This window comes from Primulina huaijiensis, chromosome 6 (assembly GCF_012295235.1).
Source record: "Primulina huaijiensis isolate GDHJ02 chromosome 6, ASM1229523v2, whole genome shotgun sequence".
NCBI classification, from domain to species: domain Eukaryota; kingdom Viridiplantae; phylum Streptophyta; class Magnoliopsida; order Lamiales; family Gesneriaceae; genus Primulina; species Primulina huaijiensis.
This window is the reverse complement of record NC_133311.1, coordinates 15,155,160-15,180,660: the sequence shown is the minus strand read 5'-3', so window position 1 is coordinate 15,180,660 and position 25,501 is coordinate 15,155,160. Positions and strand designations below refer to the sequence as shown.

Genomic DNA, 25,501 nt, shown 5'->3' with positions numbered 1-25,501 from the left:
ATTCATCTAAATGATTCAGGAAATAGCTAATGGAGGATTTGACAATGGATTAATCAAATAAACCAAGGTTGCATTGCATTTAGATTTGAGGGAGTATTTGAAGAAAGAGTAGGTCTCTTATAAAACGATCTCGCGAATTTAGATCATTGAGATAAGTCGATTTAGCCTATACTTACAGTGAAAAATATTACTTTTGACATAAAAAGTAATAATTTTTCATGAGTCAGTTCTGTCAGGTCGAAAACCCGTATAACAAAATTGACTCGCGAGACGACCTCGTAAGAGTTTTGTGTTGAATAAATTATTTGAAATACTCAAATAAACCTATGAATTTGTCATTAGAAATTTGAAATCATTAGCTACGAATCCATAAATGCTAAGGATTTGTGGTTGTGGAGTTGAAATTCTTAGCTTCAAATCCATAAATCAAAATGCAACATAAACAATCAAATTGCACACAACTTCAAATCTTCTCACCCAAAGAACAACCTTATTTATTTGGATGAAAAGATTCAATCCGAGAAAAGAATAATTGAAGGTTGGGTTGTATTTCAAATAACTCATATTTTGAAAATATTTGAAATCATCTACTAAAATCACATCACATTAAAAACTGTTTCAATTTTATCAATTCAAGTAAGTCAAGAAATTTGAAATACATCAATTCAAACACGCAACATAAATCTACAAACTTGAATGTTTAGATAAGAGTATTACAAGTGTATTCCAATAAGCTAAACGAATTCACCTATGTATCGAACCGATCGTTGCACACCCTCGTATACTTTTCATTTAACAAATACATTTATTCATATGAAAATTTTATCTATCACGGGGGTTTGGGAGACGATAACTTGTGATATTGGCATTGTCATGTGTATCGACAAAGCCCCAGAAGTCGTATCGATCCTTCAATTGAACGTCAGCTTTTTTGTACCCTTCACATGATTCATGACAACCTGCGGTCCTAACAAAATATTAAATTACATACATACATATATACTTACATAACATAAAGTGAAAATTATAATCTAAACTAATATATATTTAAATTACACCTAACAATATATTTTATCATATTCGACATTGCTCATATCTCCTTCTGATCCATATTTGTATTTGTATGTTTATACTATATATTAAAGTGAGTAGATTTCTTCTCTTCAATGAGACGATCTCGTGTATCTATATCCATGAGAAATACGACACAATATATAAATTCAGTAAAAAAAATAATATTTTTGACATTATTTTTATGGGTCGGGTCGGGTCGAAGATCCACATTAGAAAATTGCATAGTGAGATTAACTAATAGGATTTTTTGTGTACTAAATTTGAAGGACTTAGATTTAATAACTTTTGTGTCATGATATTTTTTTTTATAAACCCAAAATATTTTTTAGTCTGTATGTATACTTTTTAATTTTAAAATTAAATAAAAACATCACTCACAACATAAAAAATTATTATAAAATACGTTTTAAAAGTTTTAATTTTAATATAATAGTTCGAAATTCAAAAAAATATTTAATACAATTTTTTTATATATATGTATACACACAACGTGAAAAAAAAGGCTCTAGTTATATATATATTAAGCAAGAAAGTTTTCCTTTAAATTAATTCCCATTCATTTTTCTTTAATGGTAAATCCTTTTACGTTTTTATTAATCCATATATTCACTCGTATTGAGTACACATAATACTCTCTATATTTTTTATTCTCTAGATTGAATGTCAGATGGGTTATGCCAGAAAAACCCTTATACCCCCTTCTAACGTTCTTGCTCATGTTTTCAAACTTTCTTCAAGGCGAGCCGACCTCTTGGATATCTTTCCCGACCCTTCGGCAGGTATCACTATTTTTAGCAACATTACCTTCAAATACTAAATTTATTTCTAATATAAGTTATTTTAGCATTTAATTTATTTACTTTAACTTGGCTTGTATAATATTAACCATCACACATAAATCTGTATTTAATCCATGATTTTACACACACGACAATCATCCTCGCGAAAATGCTAAATTGTGTATCTATATATATGTGTGTGTGATTATGATTAAGAAAATAATTATACCTATTTAAGATCGAATAAGTATCTTGTGATACACTCTCAAGAATAAATATCCATGAGACAGATCAACTATGTTCATATTTACAATAAAATTAATATTTTTGGTATAAAAATTAATATTTTTCCATAAGTAACCCAAATAGAAGATATGTATCATAAAATTGACCAATAAAACTGTTTCACAATACTTTTGCGTTTAAGATTTATTCTTGATTATTTATAGGCCAACTAAAAGAAGATGTTTGGTATATTTTTTTTTTAGAAAAGAAGTTATTTGGTAAGCAAATAATAATATATAAGAATATAACTTTCGGTGACAACTAAGTTCAACGGTTTACAACTTCCTTTGGGCCCAACATCTATTATATTCCTTGCTTCCACAAAATACAAGTTCAATTTAAATTTAAATCATATAAAAAAAATGGATTAATCCCAACAATTATCCCTTAAATCGGAGTTCCATGGGTTCAATTTTCTAGAGTATTAACTAAGCTTGATATCATATTTAAGTAATTTATAAATTTCTGAAATAAACCGTCTATTAAAAAGGATTACATGTTAAATAATAATTCAAATAAAATTTAATTAGTCAAGAGATCTCAAACTCGAATACTCGAACATGAGACAACTAAAACTAAATTCAATCTCAAGATGATCTCGAACTTAGTTATTTTCAACTGATACCCCTGTAAGAGCCCGGGTCATGGATGACCCGAGATATCAGATTTATTCCCAAATCAGGGTCAATCTGCAGGATGTATTCTTCTAAAGCCGGGCAGGTGCAAGCCCGAGCTCTACTCCCCGGGCAACCAGACGCCCGGGCTATTATATAAGCCCCCGGTAGGCATTCTAACTGGGTCACCTCGATATGAGCACCGCACTCGAGTACACTAGCAGAATTGGATGTGGGCGACCGTCCTATCTCTGACACTAATCCAAGTGGTTGACAAAGTCAGACAGGCGGGATGTGACTAGTGTATGATTTGACATGTCAGAATGTAGCCGCCCTACTATAATTAGTAGGTAGCACGAAGAACGAGGTCATCATTACTTCTCATACTATAAATACCAGGTTCTCCCTTTACATTTAGATTCATTCATTTTATTGTCTACACTCTTACACCAATATCACAACCATCACTTAGTTACATTGGTCTTTTGTTGAGTCATTCACTGACTTAAGCATCGGAGTGGCCGCGCCGGACTCCCCTCCGCACCTTGGTTATTTATAAGCCCAGTGTTCTCAAACCTGGCTCGGGGCTCCGCACCTCGACCATTCCCAAGTCTCGGGACATGTTCCCCGGCCCAAGGTTCCGCATCTTGGTTATTTATAAGCCCAGGGTTCTCAAACCTGGCTCGCAGCGCCGCACCTCGACCATTCCCAAGTCCCGGGACATGTTCCCCGGCCCAAGGTTCCGCATCTTGGTTATTTATAAGCCCATGGTTCTCAAACCTGGCTCGGGGCTCCGCACCTCGACCATTCATGAAGGCCAGGGCTCCGCACTTTGGTTATCTATTAATTCCAGGGACCCACACCCTGGCCCGAGGCTCCGCACCTCGACCATTTCGAGTCCGGGAGATACGAGGTCCCGACATCTTATCTCAAGTCCATGAGACACGAGACTCCGGCTCCTCGTCCCGTCTCTGGGAGACATGAAGCCCCCGATGCTTTTATAAAACCAGATTGATCATCTCTTTGGGAATCCAAGCATGACTAATTGGGACAGCGAGTATGACTCTAGCCCGACTAAAAGGGATGTGTGATGATACCCCTGTAAGAGCCCGGGTCATGGATTACACGGGATATCAGATGTATTCCCAAATCAGGGTCAATCTGCAGGATGTATTCTTCTGAAACCGGGCAGGTGCAAGCCCGGGCTCTACTCCCCGGGCAACCAGACGCCCGGGCTATTATATAAGCCCCCGGTAGGCATTCTAACCGGGTCACCTCGATATGAGCACCGCACTCGAGTACACTAGCAGAATTGGATGTGGGCGACCGTCCTATCTCTGACACTAATCCAAGTGGTTGACAAAGTCAGACAGACGGGATGTGACTAGTGTATGATTTGACATGTCAGAATGTAGCCGCCCTACTATAATTAGTAGGTAGCACGAAGAACGAGGTCATCATTACTTCTCATACTATAAATACCAGGTTCTCCCTTTACATTTAGATTCATTCATTTTATTGTCTACACTCTTACACCAATATCACAACCATCACTTAGTTACATTGGTCTTTTGTTGAGTCATTCACTGACTTAAGCATGGGAGTGGCCACGCCAGACTCCCCTCCGGCGCCCATTCACGAGTTCATCTCCTTGTGTGCAGGTTACAGCTGAAGCCATATTGCGGAGATATATCTCCTTACTCTTATTCCCTTCATTATATTGATAGCAGATCCGGTGGAGCACCCGACCCGACTCGTCCATTTCACCCGGATCGCATCATCAACCATCGATTGAAATGCATGTGAGCAACTCCACTCGCTTGTACTTTAATATGAGTTTGACTCATGTGTAATAATTTTTTATAATGTTAAATTTAATATCTGAAACATTATGTTTGGATTGTTCGTATTAAAAATTATAATTCTAACTCATTCAATCATAGAACATTCTAAATATTATATTTCTGAATTATAAAATATTCACTTTATTTCTAGCTTATGATTATAATTTTTTTAGAAGCTCAATTCTCCCATTTATTTAACACAAAAACTCTTGTGAGACGGTCTCACAGATCAATTTCGTGGGTCAAATCTCTTATTTGGGTCTTCCATGAAAAAATATTAGTTTTTATGCTAAGTGTATTAATTTTTATTGTGAATATCGGTAGAGTTGACCCGTCTCACAAGACCTACTCATTATTTAATTAATTAATAAAAAAAATTAACTAATGGTGAAATACAAGGAAGAAGTAAAGTACAAGAAACCGAACCATGCCTTTCGCCTTAACTTTAACCCGAAATAGTTGTATGGGCCCGCCGGTCGCCCTCCTACCACTTTTAACTTTTACAAGGAATACTTGCAACCGATTATTCCGGTTCCCAGTCAAAGTACTCTGTGGACCCCACAAGATCGATCCCGAAGGCCACGTCAGCTATTCAGCTGACCAAACATTTCTTAGGCTACCAAAATTTGCTCACCAAACAATTATTTTTCTGTTATTTTTAATTTATTAATATATTAAAGGTAAACACTATTTCTAAAGGTTCCAATTTTTTTTTTTTAAAAAACTAAATCTATATATTTTTAAAATAAAAAATTTAGATTAATGTTTAATAAATTATTTATCATTTAAAATTTAATCGTTGATCTAAATTTTACACGAATTTATCCTAATTGAATTATGTAAAAAAATGTATAATTTTTATTTATAATACATTTTTATTTTACTTTTTATCCCAAATCGAAATTTATTTTTTTTTTTAATTTTATCACTAAGCCTAGGATGAAATATGTTTGGTTTACTTACATTGTTTCATTACGTAATATGTATGGATTTTTTTTTATTACAACATCGAAAGAGAGTTTGTGTTGATTTTAAATAAATTTTTTTATAATATTCATATATAATTAATGAAATTTCAATGATCATAGGAGAAGAATAAATTTAATAATGCATACACAAACACAAAGAATTTAGACTTTGACATGAGATTGAATGCATTTTATCTTTCAGAAATCAAGTAAAAGTTCAGTTTTACATATATACAATCATATAGCACAAAATCTCAAGTGAGACGGTTTCATGAGTCAATTTTATGACACAAATATTCTATTTGAGTCACTAATAAAAAATAGTATTTTTTATTGTAAATATGAACATATTTGACATGTCACACGAATAAAGATCCATGATACTGTTTCATAAGAGACATACTTATTATATAAAATATTTTATTTTTTTTATACCAAATATATGTATAGATCATATTTAACGATATCTTCTATTTTTCCATCATATACTGATATTTAATTTGGTTTACTATAATAAATTAACTATCATAACTTGTAACGAATTTTTTATACAAACACTCATTAAATAAAAGTAAAATTAGAAAGTTTGTATAATTAAAATTTTCAATGATTTTTTAAATTTGTGTGAAAAAGAAATAGACATATATAATTGAGACGTAAGTAGTAATAAAATAAAAAGATATAACGATTATCAATATTTTATTATTACATAATATATTTATATGTTGAGTAGGTCGGTCTCACGAATCTTTATCTGTACGGGTCAGTCCTACTGATATTCACGATAAAAAGTAATACTCTTAGCATAAAAAGTAATATTTTTTCATGGATGACCTAAATAAGAGATCCGTCTCACAAAATACGACCCGTGAGACCGTCTCACACAAGTTTTTGTCATATATGTTAACTTTAATTTTAAAAATACTTATTCCTCACACCATTTTTATTTTTACGAGAAAAAATATATATAAAAAATTCACACGCAAAATTATATATGAGAAAAATATTGGATTCCAAAAAAAGTAATTTGGCCGTAAAATTTCATTTTGCTAAATCCAGACCACTTTCCGCTTTCGCCATAACTATACAGCTTCGTTAATTGTACTCCGTGCAACGCACGTCGTACCTTGTGTCTTCTTTATCATCTCACTGTGTTGATTTTGTTGAATGCATAATGGGAAAGAGACAAGGGTGAACTCATTGCTCTCGTTTTCATGCGCTCTTCACACACTACACGCTCTGGAGAGATAATGAGGCAGGAAAAGGGGTGTCTCTCTCTTTGATCAGCCCAATATTTTCATTCGGGAAGCCATGAATGTCGGTTCTTTAACCCTTTCCTTTTTCCAAGTTCGATTTGTGTATCTATTGCAGCATTGATTTACATGAAATCTGAGTTTTGGTCTGGTTTTGGAGCCTGTGATTGCTGGGTTTCTTTTTTCTTTTCTGACGTGAATTGGACGTGGTATTGGTTTTGATTTGTGGGTTTCCTCCTGTGTTGGATTTCGTTGCGATTCGTTCCATTTTCGAGGGAGTTGAAGAAATATTGAAATGAGCTAACTTTGATTCGTATTATTCATCTGGTTGCTGTTATATTTTTGTAAAAAGGATGGGATATTTTTTTTTCGGTCTATGAATTTAATTGTTCACGATGATTATCTTGAGTAATTTTTTTTTAAAAAAAATTGGTTGATTTCTCTCCGTTGGGGAGATATTTGTTCTGGTAATGTCGTCTGCCATGATTTGCGATTATTTTATTCAGTGCCAAAAAAGAAATAAGAGATAATAACATCTGATGTCTTCATTGTAGGTAAATCGGCAGTCTTGATTTTCAGAAATCTTGTTATTTTCTGCATTTCGAACAATATTTGTCGGGGCTCGAACTCAACAAATCGATCACAGGTAAAAAAATGTGTTTATGCCCGGAGAAACTAGGATCGTGTGGTTGGTTGGATGAATTAATATATTTGGGTTAAATTAATTACAAAATTTGTATTTTTTCGGGACATGGGCCCACGTGGTTCTTCCAGCTTGTGCTATTAGCTCTCGGTATTACAACCTTAATTGGATTCTGTAAGGTTTAAATGTTTGATCATTGCTTTTTTGGATGATCAGAACTATTATTTGAAAATGAGCTGGAACACTCAGATGGATGTTTATTACCAAGACCATTCGTTACCTTACAATTCAATTGGAAGCTTTGTGGATTTTTTTGGAGGTCTTACTTATGACCATGTCAATTACATTTTTGCCGATGTTCCTTATGTACAGGTACTGTACCAGAAACATTTTATCCTTTTTTCTCATAGGATGGTGTTTATTAAGATTTAAACATAGTTTCTTCGTTGCTCATAGTGGTTGCATATTTGGAGAATTTGCGAGGATATATTAATTAAAATAAACTCTAAGCTCATGCTGTGTAGGAGGTGCTTGAGTGTCGTGAAGCTTTTTCAAGATGGCTTGGTTGAGTGAAAGCCAAAGTTGATGTAAAACTGTTAGCCGAAGATGATTTATATATCATCCATTCTACTTAAAATCAAGCTAGTCTGAGTCAGTGAGAATGTTTTAACTAATATCCTGTTGCTCATGTGATTAAATATCATTAACTTTGATAAGATTTTATGTTGAGAAATGAATGGTTGAACTTTATACCTTCTAATCGATGTAGTCGGGGTGTCTTTTGTCTCTCTTGCTATTGAGTTGGTCTAGGATATCAAATAAGTTTAATTCATAGTTTGAGCGAACCATGAATAACATGCATGTGGTGAAGGAACACGTGATTGGATGAATTGTGTGCAGGAGAATGCTTACCCAGCAATCAATTCTAGTCTATACAAATTTGCTGCATCTGAACCGGGAAGTTTGTCATACTACGAATATGGGCACGGCTGTGTGGTTAATAACCACATCTCAGGGGCTAACGAATATGGCGGACATTTGGAAAACCCATCAGGTCTGGCTGCCAATCAAGCTACTCTTTCGCATGCACACCAGGCTGGAATTTCGAGCACCACTTCCCATGCTAGTCCTTTAGAGTGTGAGTTCTGGTTTATTTCCTTTCTTTTCTTGATCCCGGTTGTAGGTGTGGGTGGTTTTTAGGTGTCATAAAATTCAAAACCATTGGTTCAGTTTCTGAACTTTCCCAAACTGAAATGCAAATACATGTAAACCTAACTGAAATTGCGATCATTTTCTTTTCTTGCCCAATTTTTTATTCTATTTTTTTCTTTAACTTTAGCCCACCAAAATTTCAAGTAATTAGATAATTTAAAATTCTTCATTTCATATAATATAATTATATAAAAAGATCAAGTCATTGGCTATTCATGTGTACATATGGTTTAACTTAACCCAAAGCATTAGTATCTATTTCAGTTTTAGTTTAAACAGTGGATTGGGTGTTCCAAACTGCAATTTTCTGCTTTGGATTGGAACCAAACCACCATTTCCAGAAACTGTTGGTTTCAGTTATTTTTTGTTTTTGGATCAGTATTGCAGTTTTTGGTGTAATCTGTACATGCCTTATGGGTGTTAGTTTTTGAAAGGAAGCAGTTAATTAGTCCTTGAAAAATATGTTCACTGCTTGGTCCCTTTTCTTTGCACGACGACTCTTGTTTTACAGAAAGTGATGTACCAGCAATTTTGTGCTATGTGGTTTAACTTGTATAAATTTTTTCGGAAAAAAGAGAAACAATTGGTGCCCTTGTTTGTGATGTGAAAACTGGGGTGAGAAGAGAGGATTGATGACTACACAATGAATGTACATTCCGCTAAGAAAATTGCATTTTATTCGTGCAAGCTGCTTCAATGGATGCAATATTTACTAATTATGGAGTTTTACTTTAATGTTGTGTTCCTTCTGTATTTGAATCACTCATTTCAATGAATGACAGCCAACGTTTATCGAAAACTCTTTCTTTGTAATTATAGGTCCTCGGAATCCTCAGGCTACTCGTGATTATGAGGTTGGTGAATTTCCCTATCATTGTCAAAGCTTTTCAGTTATCCGCATTTTATCAAAATTTTGAGATAGAAGAATACAGAAATGATTCTTTTTGCTTCTTTGCATGAATGAAGGTTGTTTGGCAAGACAACATTGATCCTGATAATATGACCTATGAGGTTTGAACACGCTGTTTATTACTCTGCTTCGACATGCCCCGGAAACATAAATTTATGCATTTGAATACTCCTTACAGGAGTTACTTGAGCTAGGTGAAGCTGTTGGAACTCAAAGTAGAGGTCTCTCCCAGGATCAAATTGCATTGCTTCCAACTTCAAAGTTCAAATGGACCTTATTCTTTAGAAAGAAATTCCGAGGTGAAAGGTAAGAATGTAGGCTCTTAGTCCCAATTATCTCCACCAAGTTGGTGTTGAAAAAATCTGTTAACAGCCTTTCTTGGTTACTTTTCACATTATACTAGACATAGTTCCACGTTCTCTCGTTGATGTACCCACCTAAACTTGCAAGTGAACCACGAAGGAAGGTGGATGTTTTTTGTTAACTCAGGAAATGTACTGGTTGATTGGGTATCTGTTGTCCCTGTGCCATTGTCATTCAAATTTTTCCAGATTCATTTCTATTTTTTATCTGAATTGTCTCCAATGCTTGAATAGCTTATGCTAAAAAGTCGATAGCAATATTTTTCTTCCATTGGTTTTAGATTTTGTGTTGATACTCTCCACGTTTCATCGAGTTGGATACATAGGAAAATTGCATCAGATTTTGACTGTCCACAGTTCTAGTCAAAGAGGGTTTCCATCATCTGCTTGTCTTGCCAAAGTTCATATCTTCTCAGAGTAGATGACCAAATTATGCGTTTGTAGAGCTAACTATACGACTGTCACTATCTACCCCCATACAATGTAATTGATTTTGTTTTGAATAAGCGAGAGCTCGAGACTGAAGGAGAAAAAATTCTCAACATGTAGAAATAACCTCCCTTTCTTTAATGCATACTTTTTGCATCTGTTGATCAATACATTGATGCCTTTCAACACTAGCGCACAATTTATTTTGTATCTTTAATATTGTTGAGCTGTATTTACTCGTTTCATTTGGTTACAAAGGTGCGTAATTTGCCAAATGGAGTACAAAAGAGGCGATAAGCGAATTATCCTTCCATGCAAACATCTCTATCATATTGGTTGTGGGAGCAGATGGCTTAGCATTAACAAAGTAAGCAACCGTGCTTCCATTTCTTTCCCAATTAGTTCCTCCGACCTTAATAGTACTGATAAATCTACGATACAACAGGCTTGTCCCATTTGTTACAAGGAGGTGATTGTTGATGTTCCAAAGCACTGATGTATGCTCTTCTGTGCATAGGATGGTGGCTTCTATTCGTATTCTTGTTCTTCTTCGTCTTCTTCTTGTGTTTTTTGCTCGGGTTATAGTATCGTATTACCATTTTATGATTTCCTTTTTAATCCTTATTCACCCTTATTTTTCTGTCTATTTATGTTGCTTTTCGAGTATTAAAATTCTTGGTATATAAGATCGATGGTGCTAGGACTTGATACAATTTGTTGGAGTATATCGACTGCAACACGTTTTCTCCTCTTTTGAGAAATCTTCGAGTACTTCTTTGCTCTAAATGACTATGTTTTTATCGATTCTAACGGTAGTGAAACTAAACAGTACTTTAAAGTTTACTTAAGAAATATGCATTGTCGTAGTATAAAAATGTTTCAACCTCGATAGTTCGAGGTGCGACTTAACACTATAGTAAAACTCAGACGGGCTTAGGATTTTACAAGTGACAATTTGATATGATTTTTCCCCATTCAAAGGATATGATTATCAAATCTCTTTGTGCCCAAATAAATGGTGTATTAAAGATTGGAAACTCAAGTGATGCATTATCTGAGTATAAGGATTGATTTAGAGAGCTTGTCACAATTAGGTGGTGGAGGAGATTTGTAATATTCAGGCTTCAATGAATGTGGAGCAAACTTGTAGTAGTTATGGTTTGATGTCCGAGGAATCGTTTTTAGAAATTTATTATGCTTTTTTCTCTAAATCAAATCTCTCCCTCAAAATTAAGTTCGCTCAATCTTCTAGAATTAGTTAAAAAAAAAAACTAATAAATTGTAGTGTTTTACAATTCGTTCTAGGCGGTGTCCAGGCGCTAGGCACAAGCTAACCGCACCGAAAATGTGCTCGTCGGCCAGCCTAGGCTGCTTCAGGTGGTAGTTTGGGGAAGTAGTCTGGGTAAGAGCCATTGTACCTGTTATAACCGTTGTGGTGGCGGTCTTCCGGAATTTCCAAGATTTCGACGAGAGAATAGCGTTTTAGGCATGACGAGATTTGACATATCCAGAACGAGTAGAAACCAATGGGTTCATCTAGGGTTAGGGAGCATATTAATATATAATCAATTGTGGGTCAGTTAATAATGTGACAAGCTCATTAACCACAAATGAGTTACCTGACCTAAGCGGCCTAGGCGCTAGATGCTAGTCTAGCATTCGGCTACCGCCTAACGAATTTTAATTTTGCAATCCAAAGGCGTGGGTGTTATTACTTGATTTTAGTTTAGATAGAGAGAAATAGATTCCCATAATGAAACCAAGCATTGTAAGTTTGCAATACCACAAGTCAATACATATATAATTTAAAACAAACAAACAAATCTCTCTTCAGTTATTATGATTTTTTGAGCCCCAACATGATGAGAACAATTCCAAGATAATTAAACCTATAGGCAGATTTGAAAAGCCACATCTTTTGTTCATTCCATGGAGGATATCGGAACCAAAAATCAATAAGATAACCTCGATCAGCTACCGTCTTCTCGTGCGAGAACAAGTCGAACGAGAATTTCCCGTGGTAGCTACCGAAGCCACATTCGCCAACTCCTCCAAACGGAGAAGTTTCGGCTATATACTGCGTTCGAAAAAACGAAATAAATATAACATCAAGAATATTTAAATATGTCGGGATCCGAATAAAACACCAGAATTTTTACTACCTGAATAATTGCATCATTGAAAATAATGCTCCCCGAAGATGTCTCGGACGACAACCTTTCCATCAGCTTTTTATCGTTCGTGAATCCATATATCGCGAGTGCTCTCGGATTCGAGTTTATGAAATCAATACTATCTTCAATTTTTTCCAGCTGAGAAAAATAAATAAATAAATAAAAGTTCAGGGAAGTCTCATTTAATTTGTATTTAAATTTTTTAAAGAAAAATTATAGAAATAAAATTTTAATTAAACTAAATGGAAGAAGAAAAACTTAATGAGTGTGTGTAGCTCACAGTAATTATTGGAAGCAATGGACCAAAGATTTCTTCAGTCATGATTCCAGCTTTAAGTGGTGGATCAACCAACAGAGTTGGTTCAATTAGCCTACACAAAATAGCAGAGCAAAGTTTCAATATCATTTGGCCAAAATCTTAAATAAAATTTTCTATTGGACATAATATAATATTTTTTTATAAAAAAAAAATATAGAATTAATTATATAATTCTCAAAATTTTCATGCCTACCATTGAGAAAACAATGAATGGATCGAACTTACAGATTATCTTCGTCTAGTTTACCGCCGTAAACAATAGAATCTTCAACACCGTGTTCGTGTAACATATTTCGCAACCGTGAGAAATGGTTCTTGTTGACTATTTTAGCCATGGATTTTGTTTCTTTTATATTTTCCCCGAACGAACTCAAGATTTCAGCCTTCAACATTTCTACCTGAATGAATAATTAACAAAATTTTGAATCAAAATCTAAATATTTGTCACAATATATAATTTGAAATTTTTAGCTAGCCAACTATACCAAAATGGGTGCAAACTTCTTCTCCACAAGGATATAATCAATGGCTACACAAGCTTGGGCAGCACAAGTCCCAAATTTTGCTGAAACTATTCGTTTCACTGCCATCTAATATTGCATGATATCAAGAAAAATGAAACCCATTTAACTTTTTTTTTAAAACCATAAAATACAATAAATTTAAAATAAACATATATGTAAATTAATATAAAAATAGGGAAATTACCTTTTTATCCCAAGAACTTGAAAGAGAATCAACAATTGCAGGGCATTTTCCTCCCAGCTCTAAAGCGACAGGGGTAAGATTGTTGGCCGCAGCGGTCATAACAATTCGACCAACTCGTTTACTACCTTTTGGAGTTTAAAATTGCAATCATAGATTTATGTGAATACAACAAGAATATGAATTCCGTCGTTTTGTTATGTAAAATTTCAATCTTAGTCCGCTATCTCTTTACTTTTTTTGGGACGAAGTCATAGGTTCGAGACTCAATCGTAATAAATCGGTCGTCATTTATATATTTTCTCATTATGAAACCGGATATAAATTTGATAAATTAATTAAATAATGAAAGACAAATATACCTGTAAAAAAGATTTTGTCCCATTTGAGTTGCAAAAGCTTCTCACCGACAGATGGACCACCTTGAATGATTTTAATGGCATTAGAGTCCAAATAAGTTTGCATCAGATCAGCCAAAACTGAAGAAGAAGACGGAGCAAGTTCTGATGGCTTTAGGACTGCGGCATTCCCCGCAGCAATTGCTCCTACCAGAGCTTCCAATGATATTCCTAAAATTTCCCAAAAATAAAAGAATTTACTAATTAGATAAATTTTTTAAGGTTGACAAAATGTCTTATATCTATTTTTTTATATATAAAAAAATGCATTTGATTTCACACATATTAAGAAAATCATTAAGAAAGAAACAAGTTTTATAGAAGAAATTCTCGTTCGTCTGAGTAAAATCAAGCAATCATACGATGAATTTTCTTTCCAATTTGGTTTCAAAGGGTTTGAAAGCCATTTTGGAGACCTTCACTACAAAATCGAAAACTGCGAAAATTAAACGTGTACCAAAAGGAACGTTCCAACATGATATGATGAGAACGACTCCGAGAGGCTCGGGGACTAATGCCGCCTTCGCAGGGAAAGCCACGACCGGCAACTGAATCTGTAAATTCATCAGTACAATTTATTTGCTATTAGATAAATATAATTTACACTCCATTTTGTATTATTATTCGTAATGATATCATACATGTTAACTGAATCAAGCAGATTTCTGAGATGGGAACATAAATCAGACCTTTTTTCTTGACATCCATTTCTTCAAATTTTGCAAAGCATGATTCACGGTTTTGATCAAGGGTCCTAACTGCACAAGACATCAACACACACACAAAATATTTATATATACGTATACGTATACGTATATGTATGTATATATTGTATGTACCTCATCTCTGTAGGCTTCCACTGGATGTTTGCCAAGGTCTTGCATAAGAGCATTCAAAATGGTATCCTCTTTCTCTTCAAGAAAAGATAGCAAAGCTCTGAGCTGTGATTTCCTCCATGATCCTTCCTTTGTTCTCCCTGATTTGTAAGTGTCCCTCAACTCTTTCATCTTCAACTCCAAATCCTGTTCAGTGGGATCTTCCATTACTAATTTTGGGATTTGGTTGGATAACACTTCTGAAAATTGCTATTTAATTTCATGAGCACACAGACTCAAGCCATTGGTATTTATGCTAGATTCAAACACATTTAAGGTCACGAGGTCCATATAATCAGACATAGACTTCACGACCCCAAATGCATTGGACCGTTGGATATCACATCAGTTAGAGTAGTGGTGTAGCATCGTGGCATAAGGCGCAAGGCACTTGGATTAAAAATTTTATATTAAACGATGTTTTGGAAACGATAAAAAATTGAATTATGAATAATGGTTATGTTTTCTAAAAAACAAAAAACAAAAAACAATTATAATGATCATGCTAGGAAATGTGACAAGTGTGATATACATAGTCCCACATCTTAAAAATTAAAGATTTAAAATGAGTTTATAATAAGCTTATAATGGACTTCTATAACAACTTGGGTTAATCATTTTCGTAAAGCGATGACGAATATGAAGTAGTTGCTATAGGAGCCCATTGTGCAGTCACGCAGGCACGGACTCGAGCTCGAGACGTGATAACAAGGAGAAAAGAACTGAAGTTGATGTTTTTCTTCTTCAGAAAGTAGACATCCATGGTGAATTGATAGCTTTTGTGCATCCTCGAATGATGCTGATCGAAAATATTTGTGCTCACAATCACTCACATACGTCGAGAATTCTATTTTTTTTATGTATCAATGTATTCAACGGTCATGTTTTTCTTACCATTGAATTCGTATAGTTGTCTTAAAAGTTTCTGAAGTATTTTGTTCTTTAACTGTTACCGTAAAAAATACTTTTCTCGTTTCTGCTTAACAACTAGAGAAGCATATCGTTGGTCTGGATTTAAGTATAGTATATGAAAACCGATGACTAAGTTTTAACCTTTTTTTTTTTTTTTTTTGGTTTAGGCCAAAATCTAGTTTCCTATCACCATGGTTAATTTTACTTGTCACACAACATATGATTAAAAAGAATTGTTAACCTTGATATAATTATTTTTAAAAAAAAATGAATTAGCTAGTATTTTAAAAATTTAACGAAATTCAAATACATTAAATTCTTCCAACTAAATGGTAGTTGCTAAATTCGCCAACGTGTATGGTTTTAAAGATTTTTTTCGTTTGGTAGTAGATCAATTTATTTATAAAACTATAGGTTTAGGATAAGAAGTTGGCTTTATTGATGGACCATTTTAGTTAATTAATTATCATTTAATTCGCATGGGGTCATCCTTTTCTAATTTTCGAGGGCTAAGAACAATAATTGTCCGCCGGTCTTTATCAATTATGTCATTATATGTACTGAATAAAGTGTATTTATCAAATTAATTTTATATTAATGTGATTAATTTTGTAAGATTTTTTTTTCTTTTTTCCAAATGATCCAAACTTTAATATGCACTCGAGATGATGGATGTGAAATCAATAGATTTTGATTGGTTTTATTGTTTACGATAAAATAATATATTAAGAATTTGAAATATATCTTTATTAGCTTGTTATACTATATAAACATGGAGAGTATGTCTCTTGTGAGACGGTCTCACGAATATTTATATGTTAGACGGGTCAACCTTACTGATATTCACAATAAAAAGTAATTCTCTTAGCATAAAAAGTAATAATTTTTCATGAATGACACAAATAAGAGATCTGTCTCACAAAATACGACCCGTGAGACCGTCTCACACAAATTTTTGCCAAACATATAAGAAGTGCATTTGAAAAATTAAGGTATTATTTTTTTGAACAACAAAAATATTTTTGAAATCCATATATTTGAAATTCATAGATTAAGTGCAATCTAACACTCAACGAGAATTTTTTTTTATGTGGCTTTCAAATTATGCAAGCCAACAGTTTTTGGCACATTATTGATTGATTATTTACTTAAATCAAATCCAAATCACTTTCAACTCCCCAACCACCAGACTAGGTGATCCTACCTTGCAGTTTTTTAAAACCTTAGGAGCCGCAGTCGTAATTTTTAATATGCTCAAATTAAATCCAAAAGATCAACGCAGTAGTCTGTAAGTCACGTTAACCAAATAATCATACTGGACAAACCCCGTGTGGTAGGCTCAAAGTTGGGATGATAGAGGTAGTGAATGATTGAACATATATCCTCTTGATAGAGGCTCACCATACCCTACCATCCAAGCTTACTAATCATTTTTCTTAATTATACATATTGATTAATCTATTTTTGTGTAAAATGATTAAACATAAAGCTTTATCCTTTTGTCTTAACTTTCATGGAATCACGACCTACTCAATTTCGAGTTTGTATGAGAGAAATATGTTCAAAATACGTGACTATATGCAGTTGGACTTTTTTGCGTCAAGTGTACAATCAACAATATCAGTGCGCTTTTTCATCTTCTTAAGATCCGATTTAGACTTTGATTTGTGAATATGATTTTTATATCAGTGTCTTAGCTTTGTAACACATAATGAATAAATCCATTTCAATGATTGAGCTGGGAGATAGAGATAAAATTCCAGAACTAGTTTTACCACTTGTTAGGATAAAAAATGTGTTTAGTGGGAGGTGAATAAATATTTTAAAATTTTCTTTTAAAACTTATGTTGGTCTTAACCGTTGATAGTTGATAATATTTTTTTCTTGAACGACTAGAGATAGCTAGACCTCTGAAAATTGTTTTCAAGTGCATAAATGCTCCGACTAGACTAGTGATAATATATATTCAATATTAAACAATCTTTTAACAAAATGGTTAGCACTATAACAAAAATGACTTTCGCAGCGCGTAAATCGGCACAATTAAAATATGTTGAAAGTCGTAGGTTATTGACAATGCACAATGTACGCTGTGGAAAGACAATATATAGAGTACACTATACGCCACGGAAAATAAAATTAACAGCGTACAATGCACGTTGCTGAAAATAAAATCAACCGTATGCAATGCACATTGCGAAAAAGAAAATCAACAGGGTGCATTGACTAAAAAGTTGTACATTTTATATATTACCGGCTTAAATACCCTGTTTGACAGATAAAGTCGGCAAATCAGCCACTCTGGTCTGATGCACTAATCAACAGAGATGGATTAAGCCCATTCATTCAAATAACATATCAAATTTGTATAACATTTCCTAACCATAATAAATTGGCCACAAAAAAAGTAAGCCTGAGGTAAGCATGAATATATATTTGCACTACAGGTGGATAAAAGGGTTCAAAATCACATTTTGTAATATTGTGTATTGGAGAAGGGACATCCCCCATAAATAATTAGTTTTTAAGTTTATCTTTCCAATCAATAATTCTTAACTCTTTTAATAAAACTAAAATTATATTATTGATAAACCATTTGTTCGAACAATCTAAGTCAGTCTACTTCTGCACGGTTCATATTAATTGATTTATTAAGAGTACATCCAACTGACAATAATCAAATTTCAGTGTTGCTAACTCAACCGAAATTATTTGTTGACAGAAAATTATTGCACATATTTTTTAATCAGATACTGCAAAATTACTATGAAACGTTAAGTCGATAATTTGGGGAAAATGTACTCACTTAATATCTAATAATGCCTCAATAATGTTCAATGATGATAAATCATTATCAAATAATGCAAGATTTTGGTTAAATATTTTTCATTTATAATTTGAAATCAAGGTATCTGATTACAGTCTAATAATACCTCAAAAATATCTAATAATACCCAATTGTTATCAATAGTGATTGACATATAATATATAAGTCAAATCGTAGAGTTAGAAACACTCTTAATTATTTTTGTATTTTATTAAAAATAATTTATATTAGATATTCGGTTTTTCACGATCTATAAATTTAATAATTTAATTAAAAAACTAATGAACACTTTCATGCTAAAAAAAAAACCTTGTTAATTGTAACAATTTTCCGACAAATTGATTAGTCCAAATTCTTTTGCGGAGAATGCAAATCTCAGACGGAATTTTCAAGGACAAACTACTTCAACTTCCACCTGGCCATTTCGATCCCTTTCCAGCGTTAGATCCAATTCCGACGGTTTAGATTCACTCTCAAATCATTTCAAATTGCGTATTTGCAACCCCACCCCTATCCCCAACGTAGAATTGAATCATTGATCACGAACACGCAGGGAGGCGAGACATTCCAACCACCACCACCACCACCACCACCACCACGCCGCCGCTAAAGGCAGTGAAAGGATGGCGTCTTTGGCCCTTACCACCTCTTTAAGCATTCGCTTTCGCCTCCTCTCCTCCCCTAAATCCCAAACATCCAAAGCCGTGTATCCCTCCACTAGATTTAAATCTATTGTCGCCAAATCCGCTGACATTTCCAAGAACAACCCGCTTAGTGGTTTTACTCGACAGGAAGATCAAGTCCAGTTCGCTAAGAAAAATCACAGATTCCTAATCAAAAGTGATCCGATTGTTTCAACTGCGTCCGCTTCCACTTCGGCGGTGCCGGCAGTGCCAGCTCCCCAGCCGTGGCAGGGTGCTGCCATTAAACCACTCATAGCTTCCATAGCTACGGGTGTTATTATCTGGTTCCTTCCGCCGCCTTCTGGGGTTTCGAGAATTGCGTGGCAATTGCTTTCCATTTTTTTGGCCACTATAGTTGGTATCATAACGCAGCCATTGCCTTTGGGAGCCGTAGCTTTAATGGGCCTCGGCGCTTCTGTTCTGACGAAAACGCTTACCTTTGCTGCTGCATTTTCAGCCTTCGGCGATCCCATTCCGTGGCTGATTGCATTGGCTTTCTTTTTTGCACGCGGGTTTATCAAGACTGGATTGGGTAACAGGATTGCTTACCAATTCGTGTCTTTATTCGGGAGTTCTTCTTTAGGATTAGGTTATAGTTTAGTTTTTAGTGAAGCCCTTTTAGCCCCGGCTATTCCCTCTGTCTCTGCTCGAGCCGGTGGTATATTTTTGCCTTTGGTGAAATCCCTTTGCGTTGCTTGTGGTAGTAATGTTGGTGATGGGACTGAGAAGAAGTTAGGATCTTGGCTAATGCTTACATGTTTCCAAACTTCAGTGATTTCGTCATCTATGTTTTTGACAGCCATGGCTGCAAATCCTTTGGCTGCTAACTTGACAGCTAGTACTATTAATATGCCCATTGGTTGGATGGATTGGGCTAAAGCCGCGATAGTGCCTGGATTGGTTTCGTTGATTGTGGTGCCATTGCTTTTGTATTTGATCTATCCACCTACGGTGAAGAGTAGCCCGGACGCCCCGAAGCTTGCTAAGGAGAGGTTGGAGAAGATGGGGCCTATGACTAAGAATGAGATAATCATGACTGGAACATTACTACTCACGGTATTGCAACTTAAGAATCTAACTTGGATTATAAATTCTTCATTTAATTACTTTTTGTTTCCTTTATGCTGCTAATACTATGTTTACATGATTAGTTATTCACAACTTTTGTTAATTGGATGTGTAATTTGTTAGGGAGTTTTACTTTGGGTCATTCAAGAGTTACAAAGCTTTTGGCTCTTCAAATTCCCAAGTTGTCACTAGCATTTTTTCAGCTAATTTCATGTTAAATTGGATAATGTCAGAAGCTTTATATGCTTTCACCATTACACCTGTTATCTATTCTCAACATTAGATTTTATTACACGATGGAAAGTAAATATGTTAAGATTCACTTTTCGATGTAAAACTGAAATAAAACTTCACCACGCGCACACACACAAACACACATGTATATAACTGCAATGTAGACGTTTGTTTAAATGTGTTGGAATGGAAAGAAAGAGTTGCTAATCATTAGTCATTCAGTAGATGAGCATGTATATAACATGGTTTCTCTCAAACTTCCCATTCCTCTGTGATCCAGTACATAGATGCCATAAAATTTATTTGATAATATTTTTTTTATAGTTTTTCTGAGTGATTCTAGTTTATGCAAAGCTGTTTTCTGTTCGCAGTGTCCAAAATGTGGCCCTTGTTTGAATTGGTTGTCTTTTATCCATGGCTGGGGGGCACTGTTATGTTTGATATTTCATTTCTTTACTTCCTATCCTGATCTTTTTAACAAAATTATTGATATTTACTCTTTCTATTCAATGAACTTCACCCGTAATTTTCAAGTAGACAGTGTCATGATGCCTTTGTGGTTAACTTTATTAAAATAAATGATATGGTTGCATTTAAATGGCTCGAACCCATATCTGCCTATGAAAGAATAGTAAAAAATTGGAGAAACGTGAAGGTCAGTACTTGTTTTTCAAAATTGTTTAATAATTATTGTCATTCGGCAAATTTAAAACTTATTTCTAATTTTACAAGTCATTTCACTTTTTGCTACTTGAGATATTTCGTTATCTGATTTACTTATTTCTTGATCCATCAATTCACTCCAATTTCATGGCTATCTTAATTCTTACCCTTGCCTTGATCTGTTCACAACTGTATCCGAGTCTGTATTAGCAACATTGCCTCAAAAATTTTACGAAACAGGGTGTGATTCCCTCCGAAACCACATCCCATAACAGATTCAGAACTTTGATGACACCTTCACGTTTTTCAGCGGATAGTATTATGTAGACAAAAGAATATCTTGATGGCATTTTTCGATAAATAAATTTATAGACATTACCATGACTTTCATTTGCCTGATTTTATTCAAAACGATGACTTCGTGAATATTTTTTCCCCGCATATCAGGTAGGGCTATGGGTCTTTGGAAGCAAGCTGAATGTCGATGCCGTTACTGCAGCAATTCTTGGACTATCCGTCCTCCTCATAACCGGAGTCGTCACATGGAAAGAATGCCTGGCTGAATCAGTTGCTTGGGATACCCTTACATGGTTTGCAGCACTGATAGCAATGGCTGGATATCTAAACAAATATGGACTCATTTCTTGGTTCAGCCAAACTGTAGTTAAGGTTTGTTCTCTTTTCACTACATCTTACATTAGAGATGGGGATCAACAATTCCCCCTTCTATTCCCCTTGGCATCCTGTATAGCACAGTTTTAAAGCGTAGTATCGAGCTTTTGCACAGCTTAAAATATTTGAGTTCTATAATTTTTATTACTGTTAACACAAGCCATGTTTTTGGTGCAACTGATGTTCGGGTTTACATCTATGTTTTCGTCTTTATCTATGAGTAGCCTAATGCATCTCCTAGTTTAAGATTTAATTTTCTTCTCGCCCTCTACTCTATATAATTCGTTTGTTTCTAAGATGAATCTTCTCTATTTTTCCCCTTCATTTACAGTTTGTTGGCGGATTGGGCCTTTCGTGGCAACTATCTTTCGGTATTCTCGTTCTCCTGTACTTCTATTCTCACTATTTCTTTGCAAGTGGGGCTGCACACATCGGGGCCATGTTTACCGCATTTCTATCCGTAGCAAGTGCATTGGGTACTCCGCCATATCTTGGTGCCATTGTCCTCTCCTTCCTCTCAAATCTTATGGGTGGCATTACTCATTACGGGATTGGATCAGCGCCCGTCTTCTATGGAGCTGGCTATGTGCCACTCGCGAAATGGTGGGGCTACGGATTCTTGATCTCCGTGGTCAATCTTGTTATATGGCTCGGGCTGGGCGGAGCTTGGTGGAAAGCCATAGGCTTGTGGTAGAACCATCTTCTTAGATTAACTCTCCCTGGTACAATAATTTTGGTCTGTTTCGATCGGTTACTGTTTTGTTTGCCGTCGTGGGCATTCACCTTTCGAACTTCATCTTTTTTGAACCAAAGATTTCAGAAGTTTTGGCGAGATTAATGTGTAAGGTGAGATTTCTTGTAATGGAACGAAGTCAAATTACAAATTAAATTAAGTACATTTATATTTTTTGGAGATATTTGAAATGCATAGCAAGAACTTAATTTATCCATGTCAAGTGTGATAAGGGCACAATTACAAGAAGTTTAGGCGAGATTAATGTGTAAGGTGAGATTCCTCGACTTGTCTAGATGAACAAAATTTTCGATTAAAAGATTTGGAGCAAAAATTTCAAATCCATAGTGACTGAGGTTAGTTTGGGCAAATTCGTTAGACAATTTATTTCAAATCCTAACTAGTCAGTTATTTTTTTTAACCATTGTGATGAATGTAAAATTCATCCTAATATAGAGGTATTTCAAATATTTCTTTCAAACACTTCCTCCAATTCAAAATGCAACCGAATTGAATTTCAAATCCACTTAATATCAAGAAAGTTGACCGTTTCAATAGTAATTGTTGTGAATTTCAAATGATATCAAGAATTTCAAATTCACTTCATAACATGCTATACAATTTTACTTATAATTGTGGTGGCTTTCAAATGAACCCGAAACAAGTGTGATTCGAAACTTTACTCAAATACTTCCCTCAATTAAATATCTCTCAATCAAATCTATGAATTTAAGCATAACCTAATTTATTTTGTTGTAAAATAATACTATTAGGATTAAAGATTTATATAGAAGGGGAGAAATGAACAAATAATCTCTAACAAATTTTGAAAATATTTCGGTTGGGTAGCAACACTGAAATGAAATTCTTGTCAGTTGGGTATCAGTAAGCCAACAGTCTGTTATTGTACATAAATAGATTAACTGAAAAATCTTGAACATAAAATGGCTTAAGGTAAAAATCAGTTGGGCTAACAAATGGAAAGTCAAAATAGACTGACTGAAATGTAAATGACACAAGTTTGTTTCTGGATGTTCAAAAAATTCAACACTCCTACGCCACTCCTTCTACTTTGCAGAAGGATTGGACTAAAAGACTGATAACTACAACACTTTGAAATCAGTCACTTCAGTAGGACTTACTACAGCCTAACTAAAAATCTTACTAAATTTACTCTTTTATTAAATAATCAGTAAAATTTCTTAGTCTCAATTACGAGTATTTCACAAAGAGATCTAAGCACAAATTGATCCTTAAATGATCGGATTACAAACTATCAGTGTGTGTTTGCTTTGATCAGTTAGGCTCTCAAAGAATATTTGAAACTTAGAAAGCTTTAATTACGAGGAAGGATTTTTCATAAAATTTCTAAAACTTGCCTTACTGATCTATTTATAGGCTTATTATTTTCGTCTTTTTGAATCTTGTATCATTTATTAAATACAGACGTCGTTGTCGCCATGTCACCGTCCTTTTTGACAGATGGTATACTTCGGATAGTGCCGGTGTCAATCAACATAATATAAAGTTGTTAGTGATGAACTTTTCCAATCATCAATTGCACTCTGTTCTTTAAGGAATATTAGCAGGTGATCAGAGAATGTCCGTTGATTAGACTAATTGATCAACTGAAGCGAACTGTTCTAAAGGATCCTTTATATCAGCTTAGGTTAGTTCAGTAATCCTTAGCCAGCGAATAGACTTGTATCAATTTTTCTTAGGCGTCAGTAAAACTCTGATTAACAGTTTTGGTTCGGAAACAGAGATGCTCATAAATAATCAATTTTCTTTCTGAATTCAGTTCGACTAAGCTCTGTATTTATTCATTGAATTAGCATCCTTTTTAAAATCACCAAAACTAAAATGTTCTAACAAATACCAATGTTGGAGTTTTAAAGTTTAAACTACTAATTTATTTAAACGTATAACGATTTTAAGTTTTTAAATTTTGGGATAACACAGATAAGTCTATACCATTTATGATGCTATTAAATATAATATTTCAAGTAATTATAATGATTCGATAAGTAAAATAATCATGCTATAATTTCCGAATCAAATGTTAAATGGGCTTGCACAAATAATCGTTCCGTACTTCGGTTACTCACGGTATTTATTTTTGTTGACAGAACTAGAGGTGTGCAATCAGTCTATTCGATTTGGTCAATCGAATAGACCTATAATCGATTTAACCGATTTAATTTTCGAATAACTGAACCGATCAAAATATTCGTAGGAACCGAATTAACTGAACCAATTTTCAAATCGGTTATTTCGTTTACCGACCGAAATAACCGATATTTTTTAAAATATGCGAATTTTAACACATAAAAAAAAGAAAACAATGGAGAGCTTATAAATAACTAAAAACATTGAATAAAAAATATCAATAACAAATAAAAATATTGAAGATAAAATCATTGGATGAATGAGCTTCCTTCTGATGCAAGAAAAGTTGAGTTTCTTTCTAATGTATTTTTAATGCCCATATACAATTTAAATTAATATATACTAATTCGGTTTAACCGAATTTTTCAAATTAAAACCGAAACCGAACCGAATTAACCGAATTTTTAAAATTTCAAAACCGAACTTCCGAATTAACCAAACCAATTTTTCTAAATAATTCGGTTCGGTCGGTTAATTCAGTTTAACCGAAATTTTGCACACCCCTAGACAAAACCCAATTCATTATTAATTCCTATAATATTAATAATAATATTANAAAGTTGAGTTTCTTTCTAATGTATTTTTAATGCCCATATACAATTCAAATTAATATATACTAATTCGGTTAATTCGGTTTAACCGAATTTTTCAAATTAAAACCGAAACCGAACTGAACTAACCGAATTTTTAAAATTT

At 34.1% G+C, this 25,501-nt stretch overlaps 3 protein-coding genes across 3 annotated transcripts; 2 read left to right on the top strand and 1 right to left on the bottom strand.

The window, feature by feature from the left end:
- The first annotated feature begins 6,719 nt into the window (after window positions 1–6,719).
- LOC140978792 (E3 ubiquitin-protein ligase BIG BROTHER-like) lies at window positions 6,720–11,134 on the top strand. Its single transcript, XM_073444014.1, has 9 exons — window positions 6,720–6,881; window positions 7,372–7,463; window positions 7,677–7,832; window positions 8,361–8,598; window positions 9,492–9,526; window positions 9,639–9,683; window positions 9,761–9,888; window positions 10,632–10,740; window positions 10,819–11,134. Exons 3-9 carry the CDS (start codon window positions 7,692–7,694, stop codon window positions 10,867–10,869), a joined length of 747 nt encoding a protein of 248 aa, XP_073300115.1. The 5' UTR covers window positions 6,720–6,881; window positions 7,372–7,463; window positions 7,677–7,691; the 3' UTR covers window positions 10,870–11,134.
- Window positions 11,135–12,202: 1,068 nt separating this feature from the next.
- On the bottom strand, window positions 12,203–15,116 carry LOC140980006 (aldehyde dehydrogenase family 3 member F1-like). The gene is made up of 10 exons (XM_073445729.1): window positions 14,809–15,116; window positions 14,659–14,727; window positions 14,427–14,523; window positions 13,934–14,140; window positions 13,575–13,699; window positions 13,352–13,456; window positions 13,092–13,264; window positions 12,828–12,918; window positions 12,536–12,685; window positions 12,203–12,450 (listed from the first exon to the last, which is right to left on the bottom strand). The coding sequence occupies exons 1-10, from the start codon at window positions 15,010–15,012 to the stop codon at window positions 12,211–12,213; spliced, it is 1,461 nt and encodes a 486-aa protein (XP_073301830.1). The 5' UTR covers window positions 15,013–15,116; the 3' UTR covers window positions 12,203–12,210.
- Window positions 15,117–19,008: 3,892 nt separating this feature from the next.
- On the top strand, window positions 19,009–22,812 carry LOC140979634 (dicarboxylate transporter 1, chloroplastic-like). The gene is made up of 3 exons (XM_073445129.1): window positions 19,009–20,322; window positions 21,679–21,900; window positions 22,235–22,812. Exons 1-3 carry the CDS (start codon window positions 19,207–19,209, stop codon window positions 22,595–22,597), a joined length of 1,701 nt encoding a protein of 566 aa, XP_073301230.1. The 5' UTR covers window positions 19,009–19,206; the 3' UTR covers window positions 22,598–22,812.
- Window positions 22,813–25,501: the final 2,689 nt, after the last annotated feature.

Coding starts and splice junctions, on each gene's coding strand:
- LOC140978792 (XM_073444014.1), top strand. CDS start 7,692: ATGAGCTGGAACACTCAGATGGATGTTTATTACCAAGACCATTCGTTA. Junction 7,833..8,360: donor CCGATGTTCCTTATGTACAG/GTACTGTACCAG, acceptor AATTGTGTGCAG/GAGAATGCTTACCCAGCAAT. Junction 9,889..10,631: donor AAGAAATTCCGAGGTGAAAG/GTAAGAATGTAG, acceptor TTGGTTACAAAG/GTGCGTAATTTGCCAAATGG.
- LOC140979634 (XM_073445129.1), top strand. CDS start 19,207: ATGGCGTCTTTGGCCCTTACCACCTCTTTAAGCATTCGCTTTCGCCTC. Junction 20,323..21,678: donor CTGGAACATTACTACTCACG/GTATTGCAACTT, acceptor CCCGCATATCAG/GTAGGGCTATGGGTCTTTGG. Junction 21,901..22,234: donor TCAGCCAAACTGTAGTTAAG/GTTTGTTCTCTT, acceptor CTTCATTTACAG/TTTGTTGGCGGATTGGGCCT.
- LOC140980006 (XM_073445729.1), bottom strand. CDS start 15,012: ATGGAAGATCCCACTGAACAGGATTTGGAGTTGAAGATGAAAGAGTTG. Junction 12,686..12,827: donor CATTGCTTCCAATAATTACT/GTGAGCTACACA, acceptor TATTTTTCTCAG/CTGGAAAAAATTGAAGATAG. Junction 12,451..12,535: donor TCAATGATGCAATTATTCAG/GTAGTAAAAATT, acceptor TTTCGAACGCAG/TATATAGCCGAAACTTCTCC.